Source organism: Prunus avium, chromosome 5 (genome assembly GCF_965620075.1).
Source record: "Prunus avium chromosome 5, drPruAviu1.hap1.1, whole genome shotgun sequence".
Taxonomy (NCBI): Eukaryota; Viridiplantae; Streptophyta; class Magnoliopsida; order Rosales; family Rosaceae; genus Prunus; species Prunus avium.
In genome coordinates this window covers 15647234-15673932 of record NC_142288.1, presented here as the reverse complement: position 1 = coordinate 15673932, position 26699 = coordinate 15647234, and the positions used below count along the sequence as shown (strand labels likewise).

Below are 26699 nucleotides of genomic sequence, written 5' to 3'. Positions count from 1 at the left end.
AGGATGATGCTCCAAAATATTGCATACCTGTTAATGAATAATACGGGATAAGATGTCTGCTAAAGTATTATCCATACCTTTAATATGCTCAAATATTGGTCTAAATCCATTTCCTGTAATAGAATCAACAAAATTGACCCATCTTCGGGCTGCTTGTTTATTAGTAGTAATTTTATTATAATGAGAAACAATATTATGACAATCTATTCTAATAGTAAATATCTCATTATGTAAGAACAATGAAAATGTTTCAAGAGAGTTAATGACTCCTAAAATTTCTAAGTCAGTGGCTGGAAGTCTAGCTTGTATATCATTAAATTTACCTTATGTATATCTACAAACTTTTTCTTCAGATTTAGGTTCTTCTTTACGTTTCTTCTGATATAAAATTCTTGCCATACTATTGATGATCCGTCTGTCTCAACTGTTTTATAATTATTATCTAATGCTAATGCTAGAGGCTGAAGCTGAGTCATGTCTTGTTTGATATTTTGAACTAATTTAATATCTTCACTATTAAAATATTTTTGACATGTTTTACTGGTTTTACTATGCAATGTTGCAATCTTTCTTTCTAAATCAAGGGTAAAACTTCTAGCATAATTTAATAATCTTAAAAATACTTGTAATTGTTTTTTTATCTATGTGTTCTTGTAATTCTATAGTTCCTGACTTAATATACATTCCTAAAAATTCTATGTCTTGTTTTTCAAGCTCTACTTTATTCCTACTTATAACTATACCAGTATCAAATAAATTCTTTCAAAATAATTTATAAGTGTTTTCTATGTTCATTTTTATTTATATTTATAATTTATAAATGATTTTGAAATTTTAATAGATAGATGACCCATGGGAAAAATTGGATGGTTTTGTACCATTTTCTTATTGTCAATGTTCAAGAAAAATAATGAGCAATTTTGATGAACCCACTAATTTTCTACAATTGACATTTACATTTGGACCCAAATATGACTTTGAGGATTTTTAAATTGACATTTACATCTGGACCCACTAATTTTCTACAATTGACATTGACATTTGGACCCAAATATGACTTTGACGATTTTAAAATTGATCCATTAAATAATTTGGGCTTCTGTAATTTTAATGGGCAATTAGAACAATCCATCAAACATTTTCGGCTTTTGAGAATCAATAGGCGATTTTGGACAACCCACTTGTCATTTAATCAACTGGCCCACAAGCAAGGACTGAACCGTGGCCTTCGTGAAACATCACCAACCAACGTGAGACTCATCTTCTAGCTGAACCAATCATACTCCAAATGGGACTTCAGGAATTGGAGACGTGAAGGAATTGTAGCCTTTATAACCTTGGAGAACAGTTGCACCAGACTTTCCTCTATTTAAAGCAAACTCTTTTATCTTGTCAAGCCCTCTACTATTTTATTCTCTCTTTTTTTCCTTTGCAATCAAACCCCTCCTAGAGAGCATCCTTGTTACTCCAGTAAAAGGTATTCGTACACTCTTTGTCAAATCGCACAAGAAAGAGGCGTCAACCTCTCTCTTTCTTTTTCTTATTTTGTTGGCTCATTTTCCTTTTGTTTTGACTGTCAGGTTTGCACACAAACACACATTCTTTTGCTTTGGTTGTTTGAACACAAACACAAATGTGAGGAATTCATCCAAGAGTGGGCCATGCAACATGGCCTCCTCCTTCAAATTGTCCTCTTTTTTTTTGGCTGATTTCTCTTCTTGTTCTGTCTATGTGCTAACAACTAATTTCTTTTTTCTGTTTTGGGGCAGCATACTCAGGCCCAGAAGAATTAGTGTTTTTTTGTTTTTTTTAAACAAAGAGGAAGAGAGTTGATCAGATTGCCCAACGAGAGGTATAACCCATTTCTTCTTGTATCTGCTACCGGATTAGACCCAAGTATTTTTCCTTTTTTTTTTTTGTTGCTGCACTTGGTTGTAGAGAATTAACTTCCCATTTTTTCATTTGTAGCTTGTTCAGGTAGAGAGAAGAAGAAGCAACATGACAAAAGTAAAGACCCCTTTTGTTTTGTTTGCTAACTGTCATAAGTCTCTAAATCCATTTTTCCAGGACATGCCTAGAATTTTTTTCATCTGCAGAGGTTCTGGATTTCTCACCCATATGGATTTTTACATTCAAATAATTTCGGGGTTACTCACTCATAGATTTGCATCCAAATAATTTCGGAATTTCTCACCCATAGATTTGCATCCAAATGATTTATGGGTTTCTCACCAATGGCTTTGTGGCATGTCATGCCTAACATAGAAAAGAAAATGGACATTACAGTATACCTGTAGCAATAGCCATCTGTTTCTTTTGTCTCTCCACTTCCTCTTTTTTTTTTCTTTTTTTTCCCCCCCCTATTTTAGCCTTTTTATAAGCCAACTGGATAAGCCTCCCTTAAGCAATCAACACGTTTGAATTTCAAATAAGTGCTAATAGGATTCCGCCTCATTTTTAGGCCTATAATCTTTTATATCCACCATTTTGAAACACAACAAATATCCCAAAATTTTGGGAACACATGTTGGCTTGCATTTATCTTTTTTTTTTTCTTCAGAAATGATATAATTTACCTTGATAATTTTTTTTTTCTCAACACTACTTACAACATATGTTGTAAATTTTGGATGGCCTACTGGTTCGTTATCTAGTTTACCAACTTCTTCTAATGCTCTAATACCATAATTTTCTGCGGGCTCGGTCAAGGTTTCTAGGGACAAAATAACAACCAGACACCATGCCTAGAACATGGAACTGCAAAGACACCAACTTAAAGGGCTATGGAGCAGAACTCAAAGGTTCCTTGACAGACATCCTGTTATTGTTGTGGCAAATATCAAACATGACCAAGTACTCAAACAAAGTATTGATCATCAATTTAGCAAGATAATGACATAATTATAAAAGCGTTTCCTTGTTTTGGACAAGAATTCTACTAAGAAAACCAAAAATAAAAGAGAAAAAGACTTGCTTAATTTCTTTTGTTACTGGAATTGTGATCACCCGGAATTAACGGTAGTTGGAGATATTAATAGTGGTCGGAGTAAGAGAGTGTGATAAGAGAAAGTATATGAACAAAGGGAGTTTTATTAATTGAAAGCTGAAGGAGAGTATTGAGATTTCTTCTTCTCTGGTGTTGTACTTCTCTTTTCTTGAGTTCTACACTATATACATCATTAACCGACTTTACTAAGGATGGCTAAGGAGAGAAGAGGAGCCTCTCTTCTCTCCATCTCTCTGAACTTACATATACACTTCACATGCAAACTGATGAAAAATAAACGAATTCACATGCATTTTAAGACAAAATGCACTCAAAAATATGTACAGACAAACAAAATATTATTGCTGGCACTGTCGTTGTGCAGTAACAACTATTGGACAGAGACAAAATCTTCACATGTTGATATTGGTCTTCGGTGGAGGAAAAAGCCCTAGGACTTGCATGTCTTTGGTGCTAAAGAGAAGGGGTTTTCTCGTCTTTTTGAAAATATTTTGGGTTTGTTTGAGAGCTGGCTATCTGTCTTGGGTTTTTCACTAGATTCCCTATGAATGTTACTCTTATTTTTCTTATTTGGATCTTGGTCCAAATTTTGGCATCCAACACCATATTACAACAGATTTACAGCACAATTAGCCTGAACAAAGGCAACATATAAATCTGAAATCCGTTGAGGTTGCATTTGGTTCTCGCTATACAACAAAAATCTTAAATCTAGAACACCTATACAAAAAACAAAAATGCACAATTGGTTATTTCTTTCATTAGTTTTATGAATTTCCAATGTGTTTTTTCTTTTCCATCACTTCTTGAAATACAAAGGAAAGGCCATATTGACACATTTGGATGCCATAAGAAATAGCACTTCATATTTGTACAGCAATCCCCAACATGTGTATATTAGCATTATTCTCAGACAATTGCAATCTCTCCATCTGATAAGTTTATATCATATATGGTAAAAGAGAAAAAAAATTGAAAATGAAAAGAATTACAGAGATACAGTGATGAACAGAGGCCCCTATATAAATTTGAGTAAACCTGTTCTCAATCTTGTTACTGTTGTGTGTTCTGTTGCTGAATGTTTATTAACTTGAAATATGCTCCATTTCTGTTCTCTATAAGAGTCGAATGATTTCCTTGCTCTACAATCTTCCCGTCTTGTATAACTGAAATTTCATCTGCATTTTTTATTGTGGACAGCCTATGTGCCACCAACACAGTTGTACGGTTCTTCATCAATCTGTCAAGAGCTTGTTGCACCACACGCTCAGACTCCACATCTAGAGCACTGGTGGCCTCATCTAATAACAAAATTTCCGGATTCTTTAAAACCGCACGGGCAATGGCAACCCTTTGCCTTTGACCACCAGATAGTTGCACCCCTCGCTCTCCGACTTTAGTTGAATAGCCCTCAGGAAGGGCACTGATAAAACTGTGGGCATTAGCAAGCTTCGCCGCTTCAATAACTTCTGCTTCAGAAGATCCATCTTTTCCATAAAGAATGTTTTCATATATTGATGTGGCAAACAGAGCTGGTTCTTGTTGAACCAGGCCAATGTGCTTTCGAAGAGACTTGATCTTGAGTTTCTTGATGTCTTTCCCTGCATGGTGTATCAACATTTAGATAAACCTACCCAATTGAAAGAAAATTACTTTTGCAGCGTATTTAAAAGCTCTTGGAAAAATGAGAAGTTGAATGAATAATCATATGTTTTCAACATCAGAGAACAGATTCCTATAAGTTTTACGATGCAGAACACCAAGGTCCAAGGGTGATAAACAATTTAAACTTCCGCACATCATTGAATTATTTCAGAAATTTGCTCCGCAATTCTGTTTTGATCTTGCTTTTTCAAAGTTAACATGGATTTCCTTTTAAAATTGCACCAAGTATTTTCTTCTATGTTTAATATGGATTTCCTTTAAAAATTGCATCAAGTATTTTCTTCTATGTTCAAATTTACTGTTCCTCGTCAGAGCAATAGAGCAAAGTTTTATGCACAAGACTTACCATCAATCATGACTTTCCCAGTTGTTGGATCATAAAATCGGAGTATTAGAGAAAGCACAGAGCTTTTACCAGAACCACTTTGCCCCACTAATGCCATGCTCTTGCCTGACCTGACTTTCAAACTGAAGTCCCTGAAAAGCAATACGTCTGGTCTTGAGGGGTAGCTAAAGTGAACACTCCTAAGCTCAATTGTGCCTTCCATTTTCGTAAGCTCTTCTCCTATGTCCCCCAGGACCTCGGTTCTACGATCCAAAACTTCAAAGACTGATGCCGCCATTTGGTTCCCTTTCAAAAGGTCGGGGGCTAGTGCTAAAGTCTCACCCATTGCTAATGCCGTCACAATCAACACCATGAATGATTTCATGACAGATTTAAAGCTTGCAAGCTCCTTTCCCATCAAAACAGAACCATACCTGAACAGCAAGACGAAGGAGAAGAAAAGAAGCTATCAATTCACATGAAGCTCTTCGAACATGTGAAATAAAGTAAGGATACAATACTCAAACACCATAAACCTAATGGCAAATTATTCATTATCCAACTTGCATTTTTTATGGCAAACGTGGAATGAAGGAGGTAAAGCTACATACCACAAGGCCAGGCCATAGGATGAGAATATGAAGAACTGGGATACACCGTAGAATACGCCAGCAATCTGACCACGAGAAAATGAAAGTCTAGAAGGCTCAACAAGCTCACGAGAATAAAGGTCAATGACTTTCTCCTCAGAACAAAATGCAGCAACAGTGCGCATGTTACTCACAGCCTCCCCAGCTAGCATGTTAGCTTTTAGATATGCTTTGCTCAAGTTGCCACCATAGCCTTGCATGAAAAGTTTCTGCAACAAAAGATAAAAACTGTTAGCATACTATAAATAAATGTCTTCCTTATCTCTTTAAAGCTACAGAAGAAAGTAGGACCTCGCTGATGTGACCGCTGATGATCAACGGATATGTGGCTAAGACGACGAGTGTGATTCTCCAGTTCAAGATGAAGGCAATGATAAATGAGGCAACAACCAAACCCACATTCTGTAAAAGAATTGTTGACCGATCAACAACAATAGTTCTTAACAAAGTTGCATCACTTTCTAGACGCGACGAAAGCATAGAACTAGTGTTGTTTGTATCATCAAACCATCCGATCTCATTCCTCAAAATAGCTGCAATCAATTATAAGAGAAAATTTAAAAAGAGTAATCAATATCATACAATCTTATTCTAAGCTCAACGAAGGAAAACTTCACGTATGTATAATACAAATATGTTCCCACACGTAGGCATATATTAGTGCCATCAGACAAGACATAACAACCTGTTGTGATCTGTTTTTTGAAATATATGAGGAACAATGCATTCTCAAGATGAAGGAAGGACACCAATGAAACATGAAAAATATATATAATATTTGGACTGATTGGACCTCAAACCTTGAAGAGATCATACAAACAGCTTTCAAAGGGAAGAACAAAACTTCAATTAACACCCTATATATGCAACTGGGATAATACAGTATTTGATTGTGACATACCAGAAAACATCTTTTCTCTAACACGAAGAGTGAGTCGCTCTCCCATAATTCCAAAACAAAGATGCTCTATGGCATGAACAATGACAGTTAAAACCGCAGCCCCGCAGAAGAGTAAAGAGATTTTTTTAATTTCATGACATGTTGTGTCCCAGTCCATGTAAAAGGAAACAAGAGCCTGAGAGACCCCAAGAGCAAATAAAGGCATCTGAGCTCCGGCAATAAGGGCACCAATGGTGCCAATCACCCCGTAATACCAGTCTGGTCCAACCATGGAATACAGTCTCCCTGCTGAAACATGTCTTGACTTTACGGTCTCTATTCCATCAGCACCAGCACGGCCAAGAGATTCTTTATCAGAACGGAAGCTGGCTCCAAAACTTGTTGTAGTGCGGGATAATTCTCTTGAATACCTTATACTGCAAAAGAAAATAGATATTATGAAGACATGAATGTCAGAGACGAATTTACAAGCTAAACACATTCAAGGCTTCCCATTATCCTCCCTTTTAAGGAGAGCATTAATATTTCAAAGTAAAATATTTTCTTTAATTAGCCTCTAATAAACTCATTATAATACTTTCCATAAATTATTCTACTCTCATTTCAAATAGTTGATGTTGCTCTAGGCATCAGAATGTTTCATATAAAGTCTCCAAGATGTAACACTTTCAACCAAGTACCTTAGTGGCCGACCCAAGTGAGGATCAAGTGAGGGGTGTCGATGCAAAGAAGCTGTTTCTTGTAGTTGTACTAGTACTGCATAGACACCGTTCGGGTTAGAAATGAGCTCCTCATGACTCCCAGTTTCCACTATTTTCCCCTCTTGAACAACAGCAATTACATCTGCATTCCTTACGGTAGAAAGACGATGGGCCACTACTACTGTCGTTCGTCCCACCATGGCACGATCAAGAGCCTCCTGGACACTCTTCTCAGACTCTGCATCCAATGCACTTGTTGCTTCATCCAATAGAAGAATGGATGGATTCTTCACTATTGCACGTGCTATTGCAATTCTTTGCTTTTGTCCTCCTGAGAGTTGTATTCCTCTCTCACCAACCTGGAAAAGAACATTTAAGCATCAATCCATGAAAAGCAAAAAAGAAAAAGTCTGTAAGGTCCCATCTACTTCTCTACTATGTCTGCAGGCAATATCCATATATATCATGATTAATTCTTGGTCTTCACGAAGCATTCTCTTGTAAAGTCAGTGTTGAAGTGGCAGAGACTACTTTTCATTGTATAAAAGTCCTCTTGTTTCCTCAAGCTATATGTTTCTACAGAAATTATGCACCATATGAAACTGGATCCAAGTAATAGATTTCTGCAGTTGTATCCACATCTGCATCCAATTTATGCACAAGGAAAAACGCAAGTTCTTTAGAGATATAACATATCATTACCTGAGTTTCGAATCTCTCTGGGAGGTTATTTATGAAAGAGAGAGCCTCTGAGAGTTTAGCTGCACGTGTGATCTCATCGAATGTAGCATCGGATTTTCCATAGAGAATATTTTCCCTAATGCTTGTTGCAAAAAGTGCAGGCTCCTGGTTTACCAGCCCAATCTGTTGCCTAAGCCACTTAAGGTCAAGCTCCCCAATATTATTTCCATCTAATAATATCTGGCCGGCAAGTGGCTCATAGAAGCGTTCAATCAAAGATATAACAGTGCTCTTTCCAGACCCACTTCCTCCCACAAGGGCTACAATCTTTCCAGCAGGGATATCAAGATTGAGCTTGTTGAATATAGTAACATTGGGACGAGACGGGTAACTAAAACATATGTCCTTAAATTGGATGTGCCCCTCAATTTTGTCCAGCTTCTTGCCGTTCTTGCTGCTGGATCGGCTTACTGTGTTCCTCTCTATCATTTCAAATATGGGATAGGCGGCTGCCTTAGCTCGAATGAATGCAGAGATGTCTGGTGCTGCCTGCCCCAGAGACCTTTCAAGTAAAAAGCAAATAGTATCATTGAGTTTGACGTAAATCCAAATTTTCTAAGCCACAATACATTCATCACAACTATAAACCAACTCAGTCAAATGTCATATAAACATCTTGAGGTTTTCTACAGCTTTCCACATTTTATATAGTGAAATCTAACTGAAGCACTATGCCTTGCCCTCCACGCTCCAGTAGTTCACTGTTTCTATACAAAACCAGGTTCTATGTTTACCAGTAAAATTTTGTTCATATTTTATAAATGACAACCTCATTATTCACCAAAGTTGGTAAGGTACTTCAGAAAACTTTTGAAGCTTCCATTAACAACATAAAGTTGATGAAGTACACCATATGCTTCTACATAGCTACATTATACTGTCTCCACTCAAATTCAAAAGAGATAAGAACTGGTGAATCAGAAATGCGTCCTAAGGTGTACTGATTTGTGATTTTCATTGTCTTCACTTCCAACTCGTAGACTGAATTTTGCTAATCTAAAAATCTGAAATTATTGACTCAAAGATCCTGATCAAACAGTCAGTTTCATCCCACCTTGCGTGACCTTATCATTAACTAATGCTCAACTTAATATATGTTCCGGACTTCCAGTAAACATATTGGTAAGAACAAGTTAAGATAGTAGAAAATAAAACTTACAGGCCAGCAATGACAACATTAAGCATGGTGGTGAAGGAGTCGCCACCATTGGCGATACCCTTGTGAACAACGATGCTGGTGAACCAAACAAGCAACGACCATGAAAGGAAAAGGGAGCAGTGCATGGAGCCAAGCCCAAGACCCTTTGCTAGTCCTGCTTTTCTCCCATACTTGTACGTATTCAAAAGAGCTGTCTTGTACTCTCTTACTGCCTTCTCTTCTGCTGCAAATGCTTGCACTGTCCTCACATTTCCTATCACCTGATCAAATAATCACAAAAAGAAAATATATATATATCAAACAAAGCAGTATAAGGGATCCCTTTCCGGAAGACAGAGGCCTAGCAATGAGACCAATTGTGTGTGTGTGTGTGTGTGTGAGAGAGAGAGAGAGAGAGAGAGAGAGAGAGAGAGAGAGAGAGAGAGAGAGAGAGGTGACCTCTTCTGCAATTTCTCCAGCCTTGACATAAGATTTGCGAACCCTTGCAATGAGACCAATTGTGACATATGCATAGAGACCACCAGCAAGGGCAATTAATGGAACAATGGAGAGAGTGACCAGACTAATTTGCCATACCCTAACAAACCCTATTATGAATCCTGCTAGAAATCGGCTTATGTAGTGCATGAAGTTCCCTACCTGCATCATCATCCACCCTCATCATTCAACTATATATATATAACATTAAAAACTGCAGAAATTTGATAAATATTTCACATAAATTAATTAATTCTTCCTATGCACACACACAAGAGCAATCATTGATCTTATAACCAAAAAACTTATTACGGATCTTATAACCAAATAAATCAAATTTCAATCGAGTCAAGAATTGTAACGATAAATTACTAAACCTAATACAAGGGTCATTTAAATTATGTCCTAAATTTTCTAATTAATTCACTACCATAATTATTTCCTTTGTGATCGATTATAAAATCAGGAAATTGTCAGCTTTTTTACTTTTTATTCTTATTCTCTATTTTCATAATGTTTTGATAAAAAAACCATGGTCACATCCCATGCTGGTTTGCCATGCTTCAAAATAGCCCATGATAGGAGAGAAACTCTCATGCGACGAGAATAGCACTAACGCAATGACATATAAGATAAATTTTTCACGTGTTATTATGTTATTGGTCGAGGATAGCAAAACAATATTATCTCCATTATAGGTAAGTTTTTTTCCCATGGAGGAGTGCAGTGACAGAAGATTGGATCAATTATTAAGGATCAAATCTGATAGAAACATAATTAATGTTGCTCTAGATGCCCTAAATACTTTCTCCTCTTAAATTATTTCCGAAAAGAGAAGCCTATCCAGCTGGCAATTAAAGACAATGAAACACTCGAAAGCCAACCAACCCCCTCAACCGACTTATAAATGCTGATAGCCTAGCATTTACTTCTGCACCGTCTCCGTCTCCATAGAGAGACAGCCCTAGAAATTAGATAAAGCTCGCGCTGATTTCCACACGAAAATGGAATCAAAAACCCTAGACAACAACAACTATCTTGACTCTCATAAATCCCACTTCTTCCATTAATTCATCAATCTTTTTTCTTTACATTAAATTGGTTATATGTGAAAATTATGGGGTGTAAAATGATGAAATTGAACGCCAAGAGCCCATATTGAGAATAATCCCAAATATCAAGAGGGTATTTTGTCGTTAGGATCTTTGTGACTGATGGTTTTAGAGACCTAAATTACGGATGCAATTCGTCGCCTTTTCCATAAAAAAAAAGTTTTGAAAACAAATATTTAAAAATTAAAAAAAATAGTTTGGAAACAAATGGTCCACTAGTCTTATTAATAAGGTTGGACCTACCTTATGATGAATAATGCATTCATGCATTAATTAGCTAAATATTTGTGCTTATGATTATAACTAGTAGGTAGTAGGTAGTAGGTTCCTAATAATGAAAATTAATTTTGTGATATAATTAACATATGAGAGCCTCACCTTCTCAGAAAGGGCATCTTGAACAACAATAATGTCACTTGTAATTGCAGATATCACCTCTCCTGTGGAAGCTTCAGTGTCAAAAAGACTTATATCTTGACTAAGCATCGCCCTCAAATATGCCATCCTCATTTTGGCCGCTTGCCTTTCCCCAGTATGCATCCAACAAGCCACCTCTACAGAAATATAAATTTATATTTGCAACATTATTTTTTAATAAAAATAAAAATTAATCAAATTCTCTAATGGTAGATTTACAAAATCCAATCGTACCCGTCCATGAAGAAAACAATATAGCCACACTGAGATATACAAAATCCAAGGAGTACTGCAAGAAGAAGAATATAAGATGAAATTCAAGTCGAATATATATAGCTTATATATATAATATAATTAATATACCTTAGCAACTTTGGAAGAAGCTTCCTTGGGAAAGAGATAAGCCATGCCAATAATATTGATCAACTTGCCAAAGAAGATAAAGAAGACAGGGACAGAAGCACCATGAACACATGCGCCAACAGATCCGATAGCCATTAGAAAGTAGTCATAAGAATCAGCAAAGGAGAAGAGCTTCAACAATGAAACCTTGCGCTGCGTATCTTTACTATTATTTTTAGCATTTCCTTCTTCTTCTTCTTCTTTCATCTTCTTCATCTCCTTCAACATGATACCTTCTGCCTCATGAGTAGTACCATTGCCGGAAAATGTGTCCGGCCGCGCCATTTATTTGCCTCAACTCTCTCAAAAAAGTGTTTGATAAAAGTGAATGAGCAATGTGTGTATGAGAGCTGAGGAAGAAGAAGATGAGGCTGGGCACATGTGAAGGTCTTTATGAAATTACAGCATATGGATGGGAAGATGGGTTCATTGAAATACAAACAAAAAAGAACCCCAAAAATTTAAAATAAAAAAGGAAATAAATAGAGAGAAAAAAGTTAGATGAGTCATTAAGAGCTAGTCATAAGCAGCTTGTGTTGTTGACTATGTTATGTTACGGCAGCACCAGGGACGGACCCAAGATTTTAAAATAGGGTGGGCTAAATTTACCTTATGTACGCATCGGAGAGTGGAACATAAAGGTCCAACTACTGCAGCGTAACAATTCGTTCTTTTATTTATTTATTTTTTCACTTAAAATGGATTATGTGTGAAGAGGCTTATCACTGGAATGAAACTTAGGAGTAGGTTGTTCATAAAAAAATAAAAAAAATATAAATATAAATAAAAAGAAGTTGGCAGTAGGCTAAAAAAGTAAGAACAAGACATAAATACTTTTCATTTTAGAGAGAACTTTACAGAGATGTCCTACACAAGAATGTCCAGGAATAGTCAAAGAGAATTCATCACTACATAAGTGTATTGTTGAATGAGTGATGACATGATTGTCATTAGCAGGCCTAAGTGGGCTAAATTAAATTTTTGAATAATAAAATAACAACTCACCTAGGCTATAGCCTAGGTTAGTCCCTTCTTGGGACCGTCCCTGGGCAGCACTGTGGGCGAGATGGGTCAGTGGCAGTTGTGGTTATTACGCACCTTTCTCCACCCTATAATAACTGCGCTGAAATCAGACACTTCAATTCAATTCTCTCTCTCTCTCTCTCTCTATTCGTTTTTATCTTTTTTAGTTTTTTTGGTCCAATCGAAGGGATATTGGAGATTGCTATGAGATATTACTTTGGTTACGAAGGAACTAAATATCGATAATTTCGCCGATATTTCAGCGAAATTATCATATTTTTTTTTGCAGCGATATTTTAGCACATTTTCATATATATATCGTCAATTTATCGATAATTTCGCCGATATTTTGATAACGATATTTTCATCCAAGTGGCAGTTGTGATTGGTCAATATATCGCGATATTATCGATAATATGAACTTTCAAAAATTAAAGAAAACTCACTGAGCATGCAGGGGTTAGAACCCCTTCCCCATTCTAAGATCTGTAGGCACTTAACCACCACGCCAGAGGTGGTTTCAGGTTTTGAGGTGCACAGAGGTGAGATCTGAGTCATGCCATGAAATATGGGCTCAAAGACAAAGAAATCGCAGAGAGAGTGGTTGAAGCATCAGAATTTTCTCCATATGGTGGCAGTTAAGGCTTTGGGCAAGAGATGGCCTGTATCATTGAAGCAGAGTATGTGTGTGGTTTGGAGCTTTGCTGGTGTTGCAGTTCAAAAAGAAAAAGAGAATCTGAGTTGATGATGGGGAGGGAGAGGGGGAGCGATAGAGAAGGAGGGAGAGGGGGAGCGATAGAGAAAGAGGGAGAGGTAGAAGAAGAGATAACTCATGTGCGCAAAAATAGAAATAAAATACAAAACTTCAATATTATAATGATGTTAGGTAAGTGGGAAGAATGATGTTAGGTAAGTGGGAAGAGCATAAAAGAAAAGAAGATGGCTTTTGATATTTACTTTTTATTTATGGGGCAGTGCACTTCCAAGTAACATGATTTTTCCATCTCCATATGCATGTGCTTTAACAATTTTTAATATTTTATTAGTATTTCTGAGTATCACTCACCGGTTTGGTTTGGTTTAACCAACGATTTCAATATCAAGCACCGAACACCAAACCATAAATATCGGTTTGGTTTGGTTTCAAACCGGTGATCAATAAAAAAAAATAAAAAAAATAAAACCAAATCAAACCAACGATTTGGTTTGGGCGATTTAATCGAGTTTTCGGTGTGTATGCCCAGCCCTACTTTGTGATAATAAGCTACGGAATCTACATTTATAATACTTGCGAGCTGTTTCTCAAAATAGAAATTAACATGATTACTTATTGTTTTATATTGTTGATTAGTTACTTAATTACTTAATATAATCTATTTCTTTTCTATTTAATCCATTTAGTGTTATTGATTATTTTATTATTCATTATAAGTACTTACGTTACTAAATTCCCCTTCAAATTGTTGCTTAATTACTTAAATCTCTATAATTATTTTCTTTATTTACTATTTAATTCTTCCTTGGATAATTTATTTATGTTATTAGTTAATTTTCAATCTTCACTATTATTTTTTAAGCATGGTAAAGTGCCTAATTTTCATGACAAATCAAGTTGGTTTACATCTTTAATTATTTTTCAATTTTTGATAAATAATATATATAATAACGTGTACCATGTCCAGTGAATAATGTGAAATAAGGTTACTCATGTATCTTACAATGCAATTTATAAAATATAAAATATTGTACTAAAAAATGATAAATAAATTACTAGAGGGTGTTTAATTCTCTTTCATTAATTACTCCAGATTTTCTAAGTCACAGAGTTTGTCAGCTCGCAATATAATCAACTTAAATCACTCAAACCCACTATGCAATGTATTTCCTTCCAATTTTTTGTGTCAAAATAATAGATGATTGACTAAATAAACTTCTTCTAAAGTTTCATTAAAAATTTCCATGTATTTATCACAATTTCCGTGGTTTTTATTCCATTTTTATAGATATCGATATTTTCCCAATATTTCCATTGATATTTCCGTGTTTTTGAACTACCGATATTTCTGAAACTATCGATATTTAAGACCTTGGTAACTTATGAGGAAAAATTATTATATGATACTGGAATACAATCACATGATATAATTCGTTTACGTATTATAATATGGGTGAACAACAATTCACTCTAAATTATTATATAGTATTGAAATGTGATATAATTCGTTTATGTGTTATAACATAGATGGACGACAACTCTCTCTCTATAACAAATTTAATTTGGATGAGGTGGTTTTATGTGAGCTTAGGGGCCACCCCTTTGGCTTTGATGTCATATGCCTTACCGCTTGAGATATAGTATAAATGCAAAGATAACCCAATCATGAATAGCTACCAAAAGCAAGCCACATGAGGCATTATGTCACATCCCGTGATCGACTCCGCCGTAGCACGATATTATCCGTTTTGGGCCCCCTCTCTGCCCTCACGGTTTTGTTTCTGGGAGCTCACGAGTAACTTCCCAGTGGGTCACTCATCCTGGAATTGCTCTAGCCCCCAACTCGCTTAACTTCGGAGTTCTCATGACTCCGAAGCCAGTGAGCTCCTAAAAGGCCTCGTGCTAGATGGAGGCGGGCATGTATATATAAGGCACATCACCTCCTCTCCGTTGATCGATGTGGGATCTTACACATTATTGATTGGAAAAGCTTAGCTGGCCAAGTTTTAACGTATGTTATATGCAGTGGAGTATGTTGCTGGTAAATTCTCTTCTTCTCCCAAACTTTGGAGCTGTCATAATAACATCGATTTCTTTAGGCCCACAATGAACCTGTGTATTAAAAGTATGAGGTGGCATACATAGGTAGTTCTGCTCATCTCAACCGTTAAAGTTGTAATTACTGGTGGGTACGTACGTAGGCATCATTATCATCACTACTCATCTTGGTTAAACCCCAAAAATTTAAAATAAAAAAGGAAATAAATAGAGAGAAAAAAGTTAGATGAGTCATTAAGAGCTAGTCATAAGCAGCTTGTGTGGTTGACTATGTTATGTTACGGCAGCACTGTGGGCGAGATGGGTCAGTGGCAGTTGTGGTTATTACGCACATTTCTCCACCCTATAGTAACTGCGCTGAAATCAGACACTTCAATTCAATTCTCTCTCTCTCTCTCTGTTTGTTTTTATCTTTTTTAGTTTTTTTGGTCCAATCGAAGGGATATTGGAGATTGCTACTATGAGAACTTTGGTTATGAGGAAAAATTATTGTATGGTACTGGAATGCAGTTACATGATATAATTCGTTTATGTATTATAATATGGGTGAACAGCAATTCGCTCTAAATTATTATATATAGTATTGAAACACTTGAAGTGATATAATTCGTTTATGTGTTATAACATAGATGGACGGCAACTCTCTCTCTAATGAATTTAATTTGGATGAGGTGGTTTTATGTGAGCTTAGGGGCCACCCCTTTGGCTTTGATGTCATATGCCCTACCGCTTGAGAAATAGTATAAATGCAAAGATAACACAATTGTGAATAGCTACCAAAAGCAAGCCACACGAGGCATTATTGATCGTAAATTCTCTTCTTCTCCCAAACTTTGGAGCTGTCATAATAACATCGATTTCTTTAGGGCCACAATGAACCTGTGTATATTAAAAGTATGAGGTGGCATCAAGGTACATAAGTAGTTCTGCTCATCTCAACCGTTAAAGTTGTAATTATTGGTGGGTACGTACGTAGGCATCATTATCATCACTCATCTTGGTTAAACCCTAAAAACAGGGGCTTTTTATATGGTAATATCTTTTCTTGTCAAATATCTGTCTAGCTTATTATGTTGGCAAAGTCTTAATCTTTTCTTCTTGTTGTCAAAGTCTTAAACTTTGATCAAATTTAGTAGTTTAACATGGCATCTTGTGTTGCCAATTCCAATCAATATTGGTCCGTATAAATATTATTTAGAGTCAATATATATAACCAGAAATAAGAAAAGATGAAAACAAAAAACAAAATGAAAAGAAAGTAATTTGAAAACGAAGAAAAATGTTTCTTATTAGGAAATGTGAGCAGAAGTTTGTTGAGCTCTTTCACCTTCACCCATGTGAGTAGAAGTTTAAAACACCCAGGCACCCAATGAATATTTGTGTAAACCCCCTTCTCCCAATTGCTTGTACTAAAAAAATATTTTAATTTTTTTTTTAATTTTTAATATTTTTACTAACCATCCTAAACTAATGTAAGTAATCAAGTAAAATAATCCTCAGACCTGAACGGAGCATGTTGCTTTGATAATGTATTTTCCCCTGCACTTATTGAGGCCTTGGCGGCTAGAGAAAGGTTTGTTGTTGGCGGAGGAAATTTACGGAGCATGCCGCTTTGATCATTCCAACGTCAATGCACCAAGGGCTTGTTTGGTCTCTAGCTAGGACTGGATTGGAAATTTACAGTATGTTGAAGGAAGAAATGAAACAAACACAGAATAAGATCCAATCCAATCCAATCCTAAGCACCAAATAAGCCTCAAACCAATAAACTTCCTAAAAACAAACACATAATAAGATCTACAGAGAAAACGTCATTTCTCTACACAGTCTATTTGAAGAGTTGTTCTATATCAAAAAGTTAAGGGACGATTATATATTTTCTATTACCAATTTAGTTTTGGGTGTAACTTCAATTATATATATATGACTCTTTATATACGTCGAATTAGAGATAGAGATTCATGCAAAACGAGTAGTTGCGGCTGGCATTAAATTTATTTCAAGTTCTGAGTTCTACGGGTAACGGGACTGATGAGAGAGACGGTGCCCTCGCAACTGCAATCAGGCTGTACACGTCATGCCCTTAATTGTATTGACTTTTGAGCTTGGATTGGCTTCAACCTCCTCTTTCAAATCAAAACTATGTTGTTGTAAATGCTGGCATATCCCAACTGCATGCATATTTTGAAGCCATAAAAAAAATAAAGAAATAATAATCAACTTTCGTTTTGACTTTCGATTTGAGGATTAAATCCCAGCAAAACATGGACATAGAATCCCATCAAACATGCGTGCCTTATTGAAGAGCACATATATAAGTTATTGTCTAAATTATTCTAAATTAGTCAAATTTATGAAAAATAGCTTTCAAAACTTGGCTGTTAGGAAGTGAGTGGGCTCATTGCCCTGACCAACTAGCTTAACACCACATCTACAAATAAAAAAGAGACAAATTAAAAGATATTTAGTTGTGATTAACGAAATAGACGAACACGGTGCTTCAAAAATTTACTAAAATAACAATCATTTATTTGAGTTCAGATCATTTGAGGAATTCAAGCGATTTTTTTTTATAGAGATATCTATTGAAGAATATAAGTTTCACATTGGAAACTTGACAAAATAAAATACAAGATATAATGAATGGTTTCACTTCTAATATCACCGAGACCTTTTGTGATAAAACCTTACACCTATTGGGCTTTATAGATGGTTAAGTTGAGGACAATATCAATGTTGCTAATAGTGGGCTGCTAACTCGTCTCCCTGAAATTTAACAATATCCCTCAAATAAGTTTTTTTTTTAGTCATCAATCAAAACAATGATTTATGCTATTTGGGTTTGTGGAATTTTCATCTTGACAACTAAAGTCAAAACGCTTTTATGAAGTTAGTTGTTCATTAGAAATTGCAATTCCCATTATCTTTATCTAATCTGAATAAGAGAGAACAACTGTGTTTGCAAACCTTATCTCAATATTGTAGATTTGAGTGGGGTGGTTACAAATAAAAATCGTGATGATGCTCACTTACATGTACAAATAGTGATATGTCATCGTCTGGACGTCTTATCAACTCTTTCTCTTCCACTTCCTTCATTCACATGGTATCTCAGCAACTTGATCTAAATCATCAATTTACTTCCATCGGCTTGTCGTATTTTGCATCATAGTCTCCTTCATTAAATTTGTTCCCTAGAAAGATCAAATTAGAGAAATAAAGTAGGTGCGAAGAGCGCATCCCTATGTATCATTTTCTATCGTATCACACGTCAAAATGGGAGAACGAAATTGCTTCGCTAGGCTCCATTCGGATGGAAGGATTACAATGTTAGAGAATTATTATGGGCTTGTCCAATATAGATCCCTACATTTTCTATTTTCTAGACATATACTCATCACTCTATAAATCTATGTGTAAAACCCAATTTCAAATTTAAATGACTAGTAGGATATAAGAGGTCATAGTATTCCTTGTTTTTATATCGTTGCCACCAGACTTCATATTTTATTTATAATTTATTTCAAGCATTTCATTAACTATGTAATTAATACTCCCTATTAATAACATATCAATCACCCCATTTCTTTCAGTTGTCATTCCCTCTCACATATTGGCCCCTAAAATTGCAAACCAAAAAATATATATATGTAAATTACATATCCAATAATGTACCTATGAAAAATATAAATATAAATATATAAGTATAAAAATATAAATATATTATTTAAATAAAATATAGGTATATTATTTACCAAAATAAAAAATAAATAAAAAACTAAGTTAGTTACTTTGTAATTGAAATTTCCGTACATTTTTCATAAATTAAAAATAGGTACACAATAATTTATAGAAAATATAGGTACATTATTTACTCATAGGTAAATTATTTTACAATGTACCTATGAATGTGAATAGGTACATTATTTGGAGAGGAAAAATAGGTTCATTTATATATAATAAAAAAATAGGTACATTGTTTTACTAGGTGCATTATTAGAGAAAAAAAAATAGGTACATTTTTTGGAGAGAGAAAATAGGTTCATTTAAAAAAAAAAATTTGTTTGTCATAAAACAAAAAAATAGGTACTTTATTTAGAGAAAAAAGGGTACATTATTTAAAGAAAAAAATAGGTTCATTTAAAAAAATGTTTTTCATAAAACAAACAATAAATAGATTATCAAAATATTTTTCAACATAATTAGAATGTACACTATTATTCATAAAACTATAATAAAATAGGTTACTAGTAGTATAATTCATAAAAGGAAAACAACATAATTTTTTTATTAAATAAACCAAAACGTTAATCACATCTAGATTACTAATGCGTTAATGTTGAAGTTAATATTTAATTTCAAATAAGTTTCCAAATTAATTCCTACATCCATTACAACCATTTGAAGATCTTTCCAAATTCAATGTGTGTCATTAGTTACACCCCCACATAACACGTTAACTTGTAAATATAGGTAGTTTTGGAATCCGAAAAATATAATAAATCATATTTTAAGCTAGATTAGGTAACTTGCTTACTTGGATCCTAGTCACGGGTTTTATTTGAAAAAATTGGGTATTTTAAATAGAAAAATAGAGGAAAGGTTTGTAAGTGATTAAAAATGAATTTTATGGGTGTAAGCTCAATTTACTAAATTATTTAATACTACATAGTCATATCTCTGCAAACTTTCACCACTCAACCATGGAACAAAAAATTGTGGCTGTATCTCAGAAACCTCTTAGTGAATCCGAATCATAAAAAGAATAGCTTTGTGAATGTGTGTCAATTGATTTTGCTTTTTATTTTAATTTTTCTAATATGAAAAATGATTAATTTACTATATTATCTAATGATTAATGAATAGTTTCATTTCTTAACATTTTTCATTAATTAAAAGAATTTTGTGGTATTTTATGCTGAGAAATTGAACGAAACGCAAAGATGAATAGCCCATAGGAATGCAATTTTTATATATTTTTAATTATATTTTATATGAGAGAATAATGCAGCAAGAAAGAACAGTTGAGAGGTGGAGAGGTGTGGGCAAATGAGGTGGTCATAGTAGTTGGAAGGAATTTAAATGCTGTGAAGGGCCAACAACAAATGAGGTGATAAAAAATAATTTTCATTTGGATTTTATGGAACAAGATTGGGATGTGGTCCAACAGGATTAGGACTTTCCTGGACCAAGTCTCAATCCTATTTTCCATCTACCCAATAAACAAGGCCTATTACAAACACCTAATAAATGCGACAATCCCTTAAGTTACATGTGTGCTAATTATTGTTTGAGGGTGATTACAAGTTAACGTCTAGGTGCAAGAGCGGTGGAATTAGAAAGTTGCGTACCAAAAAAATAATTCATTTGGATCATGGTATAAAAAATCGATAATTTCGCCGATGTTTTTTTGGGGCTGCGAAATTTTAGCACAATTTTTTGGGGCTGCGAAATTTTAGCACAATACCAGGTATATATTGTCATTTTATCGATATTTTCGTCGATATTTCGAGTAAGATATTTTCGTTCAATTCGGAGCTTTAAATGGTCATAATATCGCGATATTATCGATAATATTGTGATATATCGCAACTTGAACTTTCAAAAATTAAACAAATTAAACTCAGCGCATAATAGGGTTTGAACCTCTCCCATCTCCGAATTTTTGCAGCCACATGATTATAAACTATGAAATCTAGTATATATAATATCGCGACTTGAACTTTCAAAAGTTAAACAATTTAAACTCAGCGCACAGTGGGGTTCGAACCCCTCCCAACTCCGAATTTTTGTAGCCACTTAACCATCACGCTGCTCATGACTTTGTGATTATAAACTATGGAATCTAGTATATATAATACTTGGGTGGCATGTTAACAATTACATGCAAAACTATTTTGGGGATTTATCATTTGATGACTACTCTTCACAATACACTTACTCTACATATAGAGATGATGAAGATAGTGAACAATTTGAATCTCATAGGAACTCTATGTGGTACTAAGTCACTTATGTATCTTATCATGCAATGTATAAAATGTAAAATATTGTAGTAAATCATTATATATAAATGATTGTGGTGTGTTTAATCTTTTTTCATTAATTACTACATATTTTCTACACTCACGGTGGTTGTCAGCTCGCTATATAATCAACTTAAATTAGTTAAATCCATCATGCATTGCATTTCCTTTCAATTTTTTGTGATAAACTAATAGATAATTGACTAAATAAGCATCCTCCAAAGTTTCAATAAAAATTTCCAAGTTGTTCTTACAATTTTCGTGGTTTTTATTCAATTTTTATCGATATCGATAATATCCCGATATTTCCATAGAAATTTCTGTGTTTTTGGACTACCGATATTTCCGATATCACCGATATTTAGACCATGATTTGGATACATGGTCAAAATAATTGTTCTTTGGATTTTATGGAACGATTGGGATTTGGTCCAAAAGGATTAGGACTTTAGGCCATTTCCCGATGGGGAGGCCTATATTTAGCCCTCTAAAAGATAATTTTATAAGGAATAGTGTTAGGCTACATTTTAACCATCACCAATAGCAAAGGGCTAAAATTAATATTTTAATAGTTTTTAGTATATTATGTAAATTTATTAGTTAATTTAATTAAACTATTATTGATAAATTTAAAAAAAAAACCATAAAAATTCATTTAAAAAGTTAAGAAAATAGGTAACTGTTAACTATTGACCCACGTGAGGGTCTGATGAGGGGTTATCAAGGAATTAAAAAGTAAATGGAGCCCACACAAAATTAATAAGGAATTCAATTTTTGGGTGGGATGTGGTATTCTAATTCCAGAAAAACTAACCCATTAGGAATTCATCTTTTTCACCCATTATATCCTCACACAATTTTAAAATTTTAAAAATTTTCATTTACTTTAACCCAACAACGAGGACATTTAGTAATTAGTACCACTCCTACTCCAATTCCATATGGTTTAGTAAACAACTTTAATAGGAATTCGGAATCTAACTCCCTCAATCCATATGGTTTAGTAAACAACTTCAATAGGAATATGGAATCTAATTCTCCTCAATCTAACTCCTCCTCAATTCAATTCCTTATAATCCAATTACGAATTAGTAAACATGCCATAAATGAGTCCTAAAACTTAATACACTGAAACAAACACAAAAGAGATTAAAAGCACAAGTTTAATTAAAAAAGATAACCAAATCATAAGCTAGAATGGTACAAAATTATATACAATTATGCACTGATCACAAAACAAGGTCATTTCTTACCTCAGTACTACTTAGATAGAAATCCATGTCTGACCCCTTTCAGAAAGAGGCGCCACTTCCCCTGCTCCAGCTGTTTCCTTTGGAAGAACTTCTCCAACATTAGGAATTGGGCTTGAAGATGGCACTGGAGCTAATGGAGAGGAAGGAGGGGAAGGAATCTATAGACAAATAAATTAAGATCAGCAGTGACAATTCCATGGTTTCTACTAACCAACAGATAACTAGCCAGAAAGGAATACCTGGGGGCAACATGGCAAACTCTGGAGTCTTTGTAGGTGAAGTCTTTGCCTGCTTGCTTTGAGTAATCTCGGGCGAAACCTGGCCCACATCGCCACCACTCACAAACTCTTTAGGCAAGGACCTCTTTCTGGTACCCAGATTTCAACTGCATCAAACAAAGGAACAATTCAGAATCCATGCAATTGGGAAGAGAAATTCCTAGAGATCATGAATATGGTTTCTTTTGCCTCTACCTAAAGAGGAAAGAAAAAGAGGTACAGCAGAATCGGGCATGCTAGCCTTCGAAGGGCTAGCAGCCTTGGAAACAGCAGAAACAAAAGGCACTGTTTTCACCAAATTTTGATTCCTTTGAACAAAAATCGGAGCTTTTGGCCCAATAGACCCTGAACCTTCACCAGAAGCTTTGCCCTTCTCAGTCACTAGCTTGCTGGCTGGACAGAAAGTTTGGTAACTGGTACCAACAACAAACAGCAAACAAAAGCCAACTAAAAATAAAAGACAAGACAAATTCAAGTCTAACCCAACTAAGAACTTTCCATACCAATCATTGGCAATTTGTTATCCTTTGCTATTTGAGTAAGAAGTGCTTGTTTTTCTCTCTTGCCAAGCTCCCGGCGAAAAGGGCAACCTTCGAACACCTTTTTATATGCAGCTTCTATGGCCCCAAATCGGCCTTGGTAGTGATCCCACCAAGCCTGAAAGGCCTCGATACAACAGGAATAAGGCTGATAAGACTTTAAATCCAGAGTCTAGGCAGAATCAGCATACTTAGCCTTAATTCCTAAGAGATCATCTCGGCTCAACTTGGGGAATCTATAAGATGAACCCTTGTTGACTAGAGAATAATTCAACTAGGGATTACTTGGGGGCATCCAAGCTGTCTGCTGAAAAACTGGGGGTTATAAGCCTCTACACCATCTTGGTAATTTCTGGTGTCCATTTTTCCACCGCAGGGCAAATCCCATGATTGAAGACACGAGAATATCTCCATATTCTCAAAATCCATGGGCCTATTAGCATCTTTAGGGCCCTGATAAATAAGCTTCTTCTTAAACAGAGAGCAGCGTTTCTTCAGACTCATCATCCATTAAGCAGCATGTCTGGTCTTTCTGGCCATGAAGAATGTGAAGCACTCTTTAGTTGTCTTCCCAGAAATCGGGCTCAAAACCAAGTCCCTCAAAGGCACCACCTCAAGGGTTGTCTGCAGTTTTCATCCCATCAACTCTGGAAACAACCATTGGAGCCAAACTTGGACCATCCATAAAGGTCCTTTACATTAAGGTTGATGGGCTCAATGGTCACTTCTCTTAAACCTCTGTAGATGGAGGCTAAGATCAAAGGCCTAGTAGCTTAGAAATCTGGCTCAGAACCAAGTCCCTCAAAGGCACCACCTCATGGGCTATCTGCAGTTTTCGTCCCATCAACTATGGAAACGACCATTGGAGCCAAACTTGGACCATCCATAAAGGTCCTTTTACATTGAGGTTGATGGGCTCAATGGTCGCTTCTCTTAGACCTCTGTAGATGGAGGCTAAGATCAAAGGCCTAGTAGCAATGTCTCTGTAAGTGGCCAAACCCTCTGCCAATTGAAGCCACTCCATGGTAATGCAGTTGGAAGCACTGGGAAATACGAACCTGTTTAGCCAATACAATAGGAACATAATGTGCTCGCAATGCGGGTAATCAATCTTTTTATTCATAAAAGCCCCCATGAAGGCTCCATATGCTCAACTAGAGTCGATTATACCAGAAAGAATTTCAAGGTTCTTTCTCCTATCTTTGTCCTTTGAAGGATCATCTTGGAAATCTCCCAACCAATTGGCATTTCTTCCATGAGGCCGAAATCCAAAAACCACGGCAATGTCAAGGATGGAGATTGACATCAGACCAATGCCAAAGTCGAAGGTGTTAGAGGCACTGTTCCAGAACATTAAGGCCGAACCCAGAAGTGGAGAGTCAGCCTGAAGTTGAACAGTCGAATACACAATGGCATGATAGATACCATTATCAAGCCATGAATTCTTATACTTCAGAGCTGATCAGCTTTCTTCTCTAGATACCTGGGCCCCAGGATTCAATTATTGTTCAAGAAGCTGATGAGATCCTTACAGAGTAAGAATTAAGCTCGACCATTAGAAAATCTTTCGACCAAGCCTTAAAAGACGATCACTCCAACCCCTAAGATGAAGGGAAGACTCTTAGGTACAGCCTTCGACGATGAAGAATCGGGAATAGTGGCAGAATCTCTCTTTGGTGCTATCTGATCAAATGGTTATCTTTGTTTGAAAGTTTGAAGTTTGAAAATCGGAGGTTATGGTTTTCTCTAAAAAACTTTGGTTCTCTTGACGCGACAGTTAGAATTCAGAATGGTGAAAATGGAGAAGGTCACAAATCAAGAATTTAAAGCTTGGCACTTCTTTTCGAGCGAGCCGACAGTTTTTCCCACATGGCCAAACCACGACCTTTTACAAATCCATAAACAAAGACACCTCGAACAACGTGAGAAAAGCTTACTTTATGAAGATAAGCCCAAACAAAAACTTTAAGAGCTTTAAGACACACATCTTATTCCTTAAACGAATTTATGTTTTTGGTTCATTTAATTCTCGTTAACAATTAATAGTCATGTCATCTTAAGTGTGTCTCGAGTATATTTAATAGACCAATTAATGGTTAGTTTAAATATAATAGACTAAATTGAAAAGTTGACAACCAAAATATGGGTCTCAAAGCCAAATTGTTAGAATTCATACAAACATAAATGAGTCTTTTTCAGCCCAAAAAAGGGTGAGGACTTGGTTCAAGAAATGAATTCTAAAACCATAGATATGAGGTCTGTTACATTGTCTAATTCTAAGCTAAGGGCCTTGTGCATTGAGATTGCCTTTTTGTTAGCCAATCTCGCCTGAAAAGTGCGAAAAGTCAAGTATTGGATGGCAGGCTCACTAGCAGCAATTCAAGCTCGACTCTCTTCTAGCTTCTCCTCTCAGCTCTTCTTCTTCCCCCTCTAATTCCTCCAGTTTGTCCAGAATGTCCTATGTCACTTCAGTAAGCTCTAGATATCTGGTTTTGCTATCATAGTGGTCTTCAAGGACCTATTCTAGATCCACTATTGGGGGAAGAATCTCCCTGATCATGCTCATATGTCTCTGTGTCTTGCTCAACCAGTGCTCTAGGGATTGGCATGCTAGGGCCAAGTGGGGTTTGACTTGTGCAACTTGGATAAGCAAAGGCTGCATTTTGGAGAACGCGTCAAGATTCTAGAGCCGGTCAAAATCAGGAGATCTAAACAAAGTCCACAAAGCCTTTAGTTTGTCCTCTCTAGAAGGCGAAACTACCCTTGGCCTCTTCTCACGATTTTCTGGGGCTACAACGTAAATATACGAGTTAATTCAGGATAAGCCTGAAAGTAAAATCTTACCTTTTACTGGGGCCGATTCGGGCTCAACCCTGGGAACTGGGGGAGCAGGGCCCCTGCATTTCCTTTGTAAAGGAACCTCCTCTTCCTCCTCATCTTCATCCTCAACAAGAAGAGCTTTTCCCTTGTGTCTAGGGTCTAAGTTTAAGCGAGAATGCTGAGAGGGAGGCGGCGGAACTGATGTTCTTCCCCTTTTTTATTTGTCTGAAGAATCCCCACTAGAAGTTGGAGAAGCCCTTTGATCTGTATAATTAGGTTAATGTATTGTTCTGTTCTTGTACTAGCTTAATGTAACTCAACCACTTACAAAAAAGTCATAATAGATTACTATACGTTAACCATTAGAATACAATATTCCAATGATCATCAAATGGTGGGGAACTTTTTTGCTATGTGTGATTTAGGATTT

The 26699-nt window shown here is 35.7% G+C and overlaps 1 protein-coding gene across 1 annotated transcript; it reads right to left on the bottom strand.

Annotated features, from left to right (window-relative positions):
- Positions 1-3851: 3851 nt before the first annotated feature.
- ABCB2 (P-glycoprotein 2) lies at positions 3852-13406 on the bottom strand. The gene is made up of 13 exons (XM_021976847.2): positions 13027-13406; positions 11519-11907; positions 11390-11444; positions 11117-11292; positions 9588-9788; positions 9150-9409; positions 7952-8492; positions 7229-7608; positions 6549-6964; positions 5939-6180; positions 5609-5856; positions 5019-5431; positions 3852-4608 (listed from the first exon to the last, which is right to left on the bottom strand). The coding sequence occupies exons 2-13, from the start codon at positions 11840-11842 to the stop codon at positions 4061-4063; spliced, it is 3804 nt and encodes a 1267-aa protein (XP_021832539.1). The 5' UTR covers positions 11843-11907; positions 13027-13406; the 3' UTR covers positions 3852-4060.
- Between the last annotated feature and the right edge of the window lie 13293 nt (positions 13407-26699).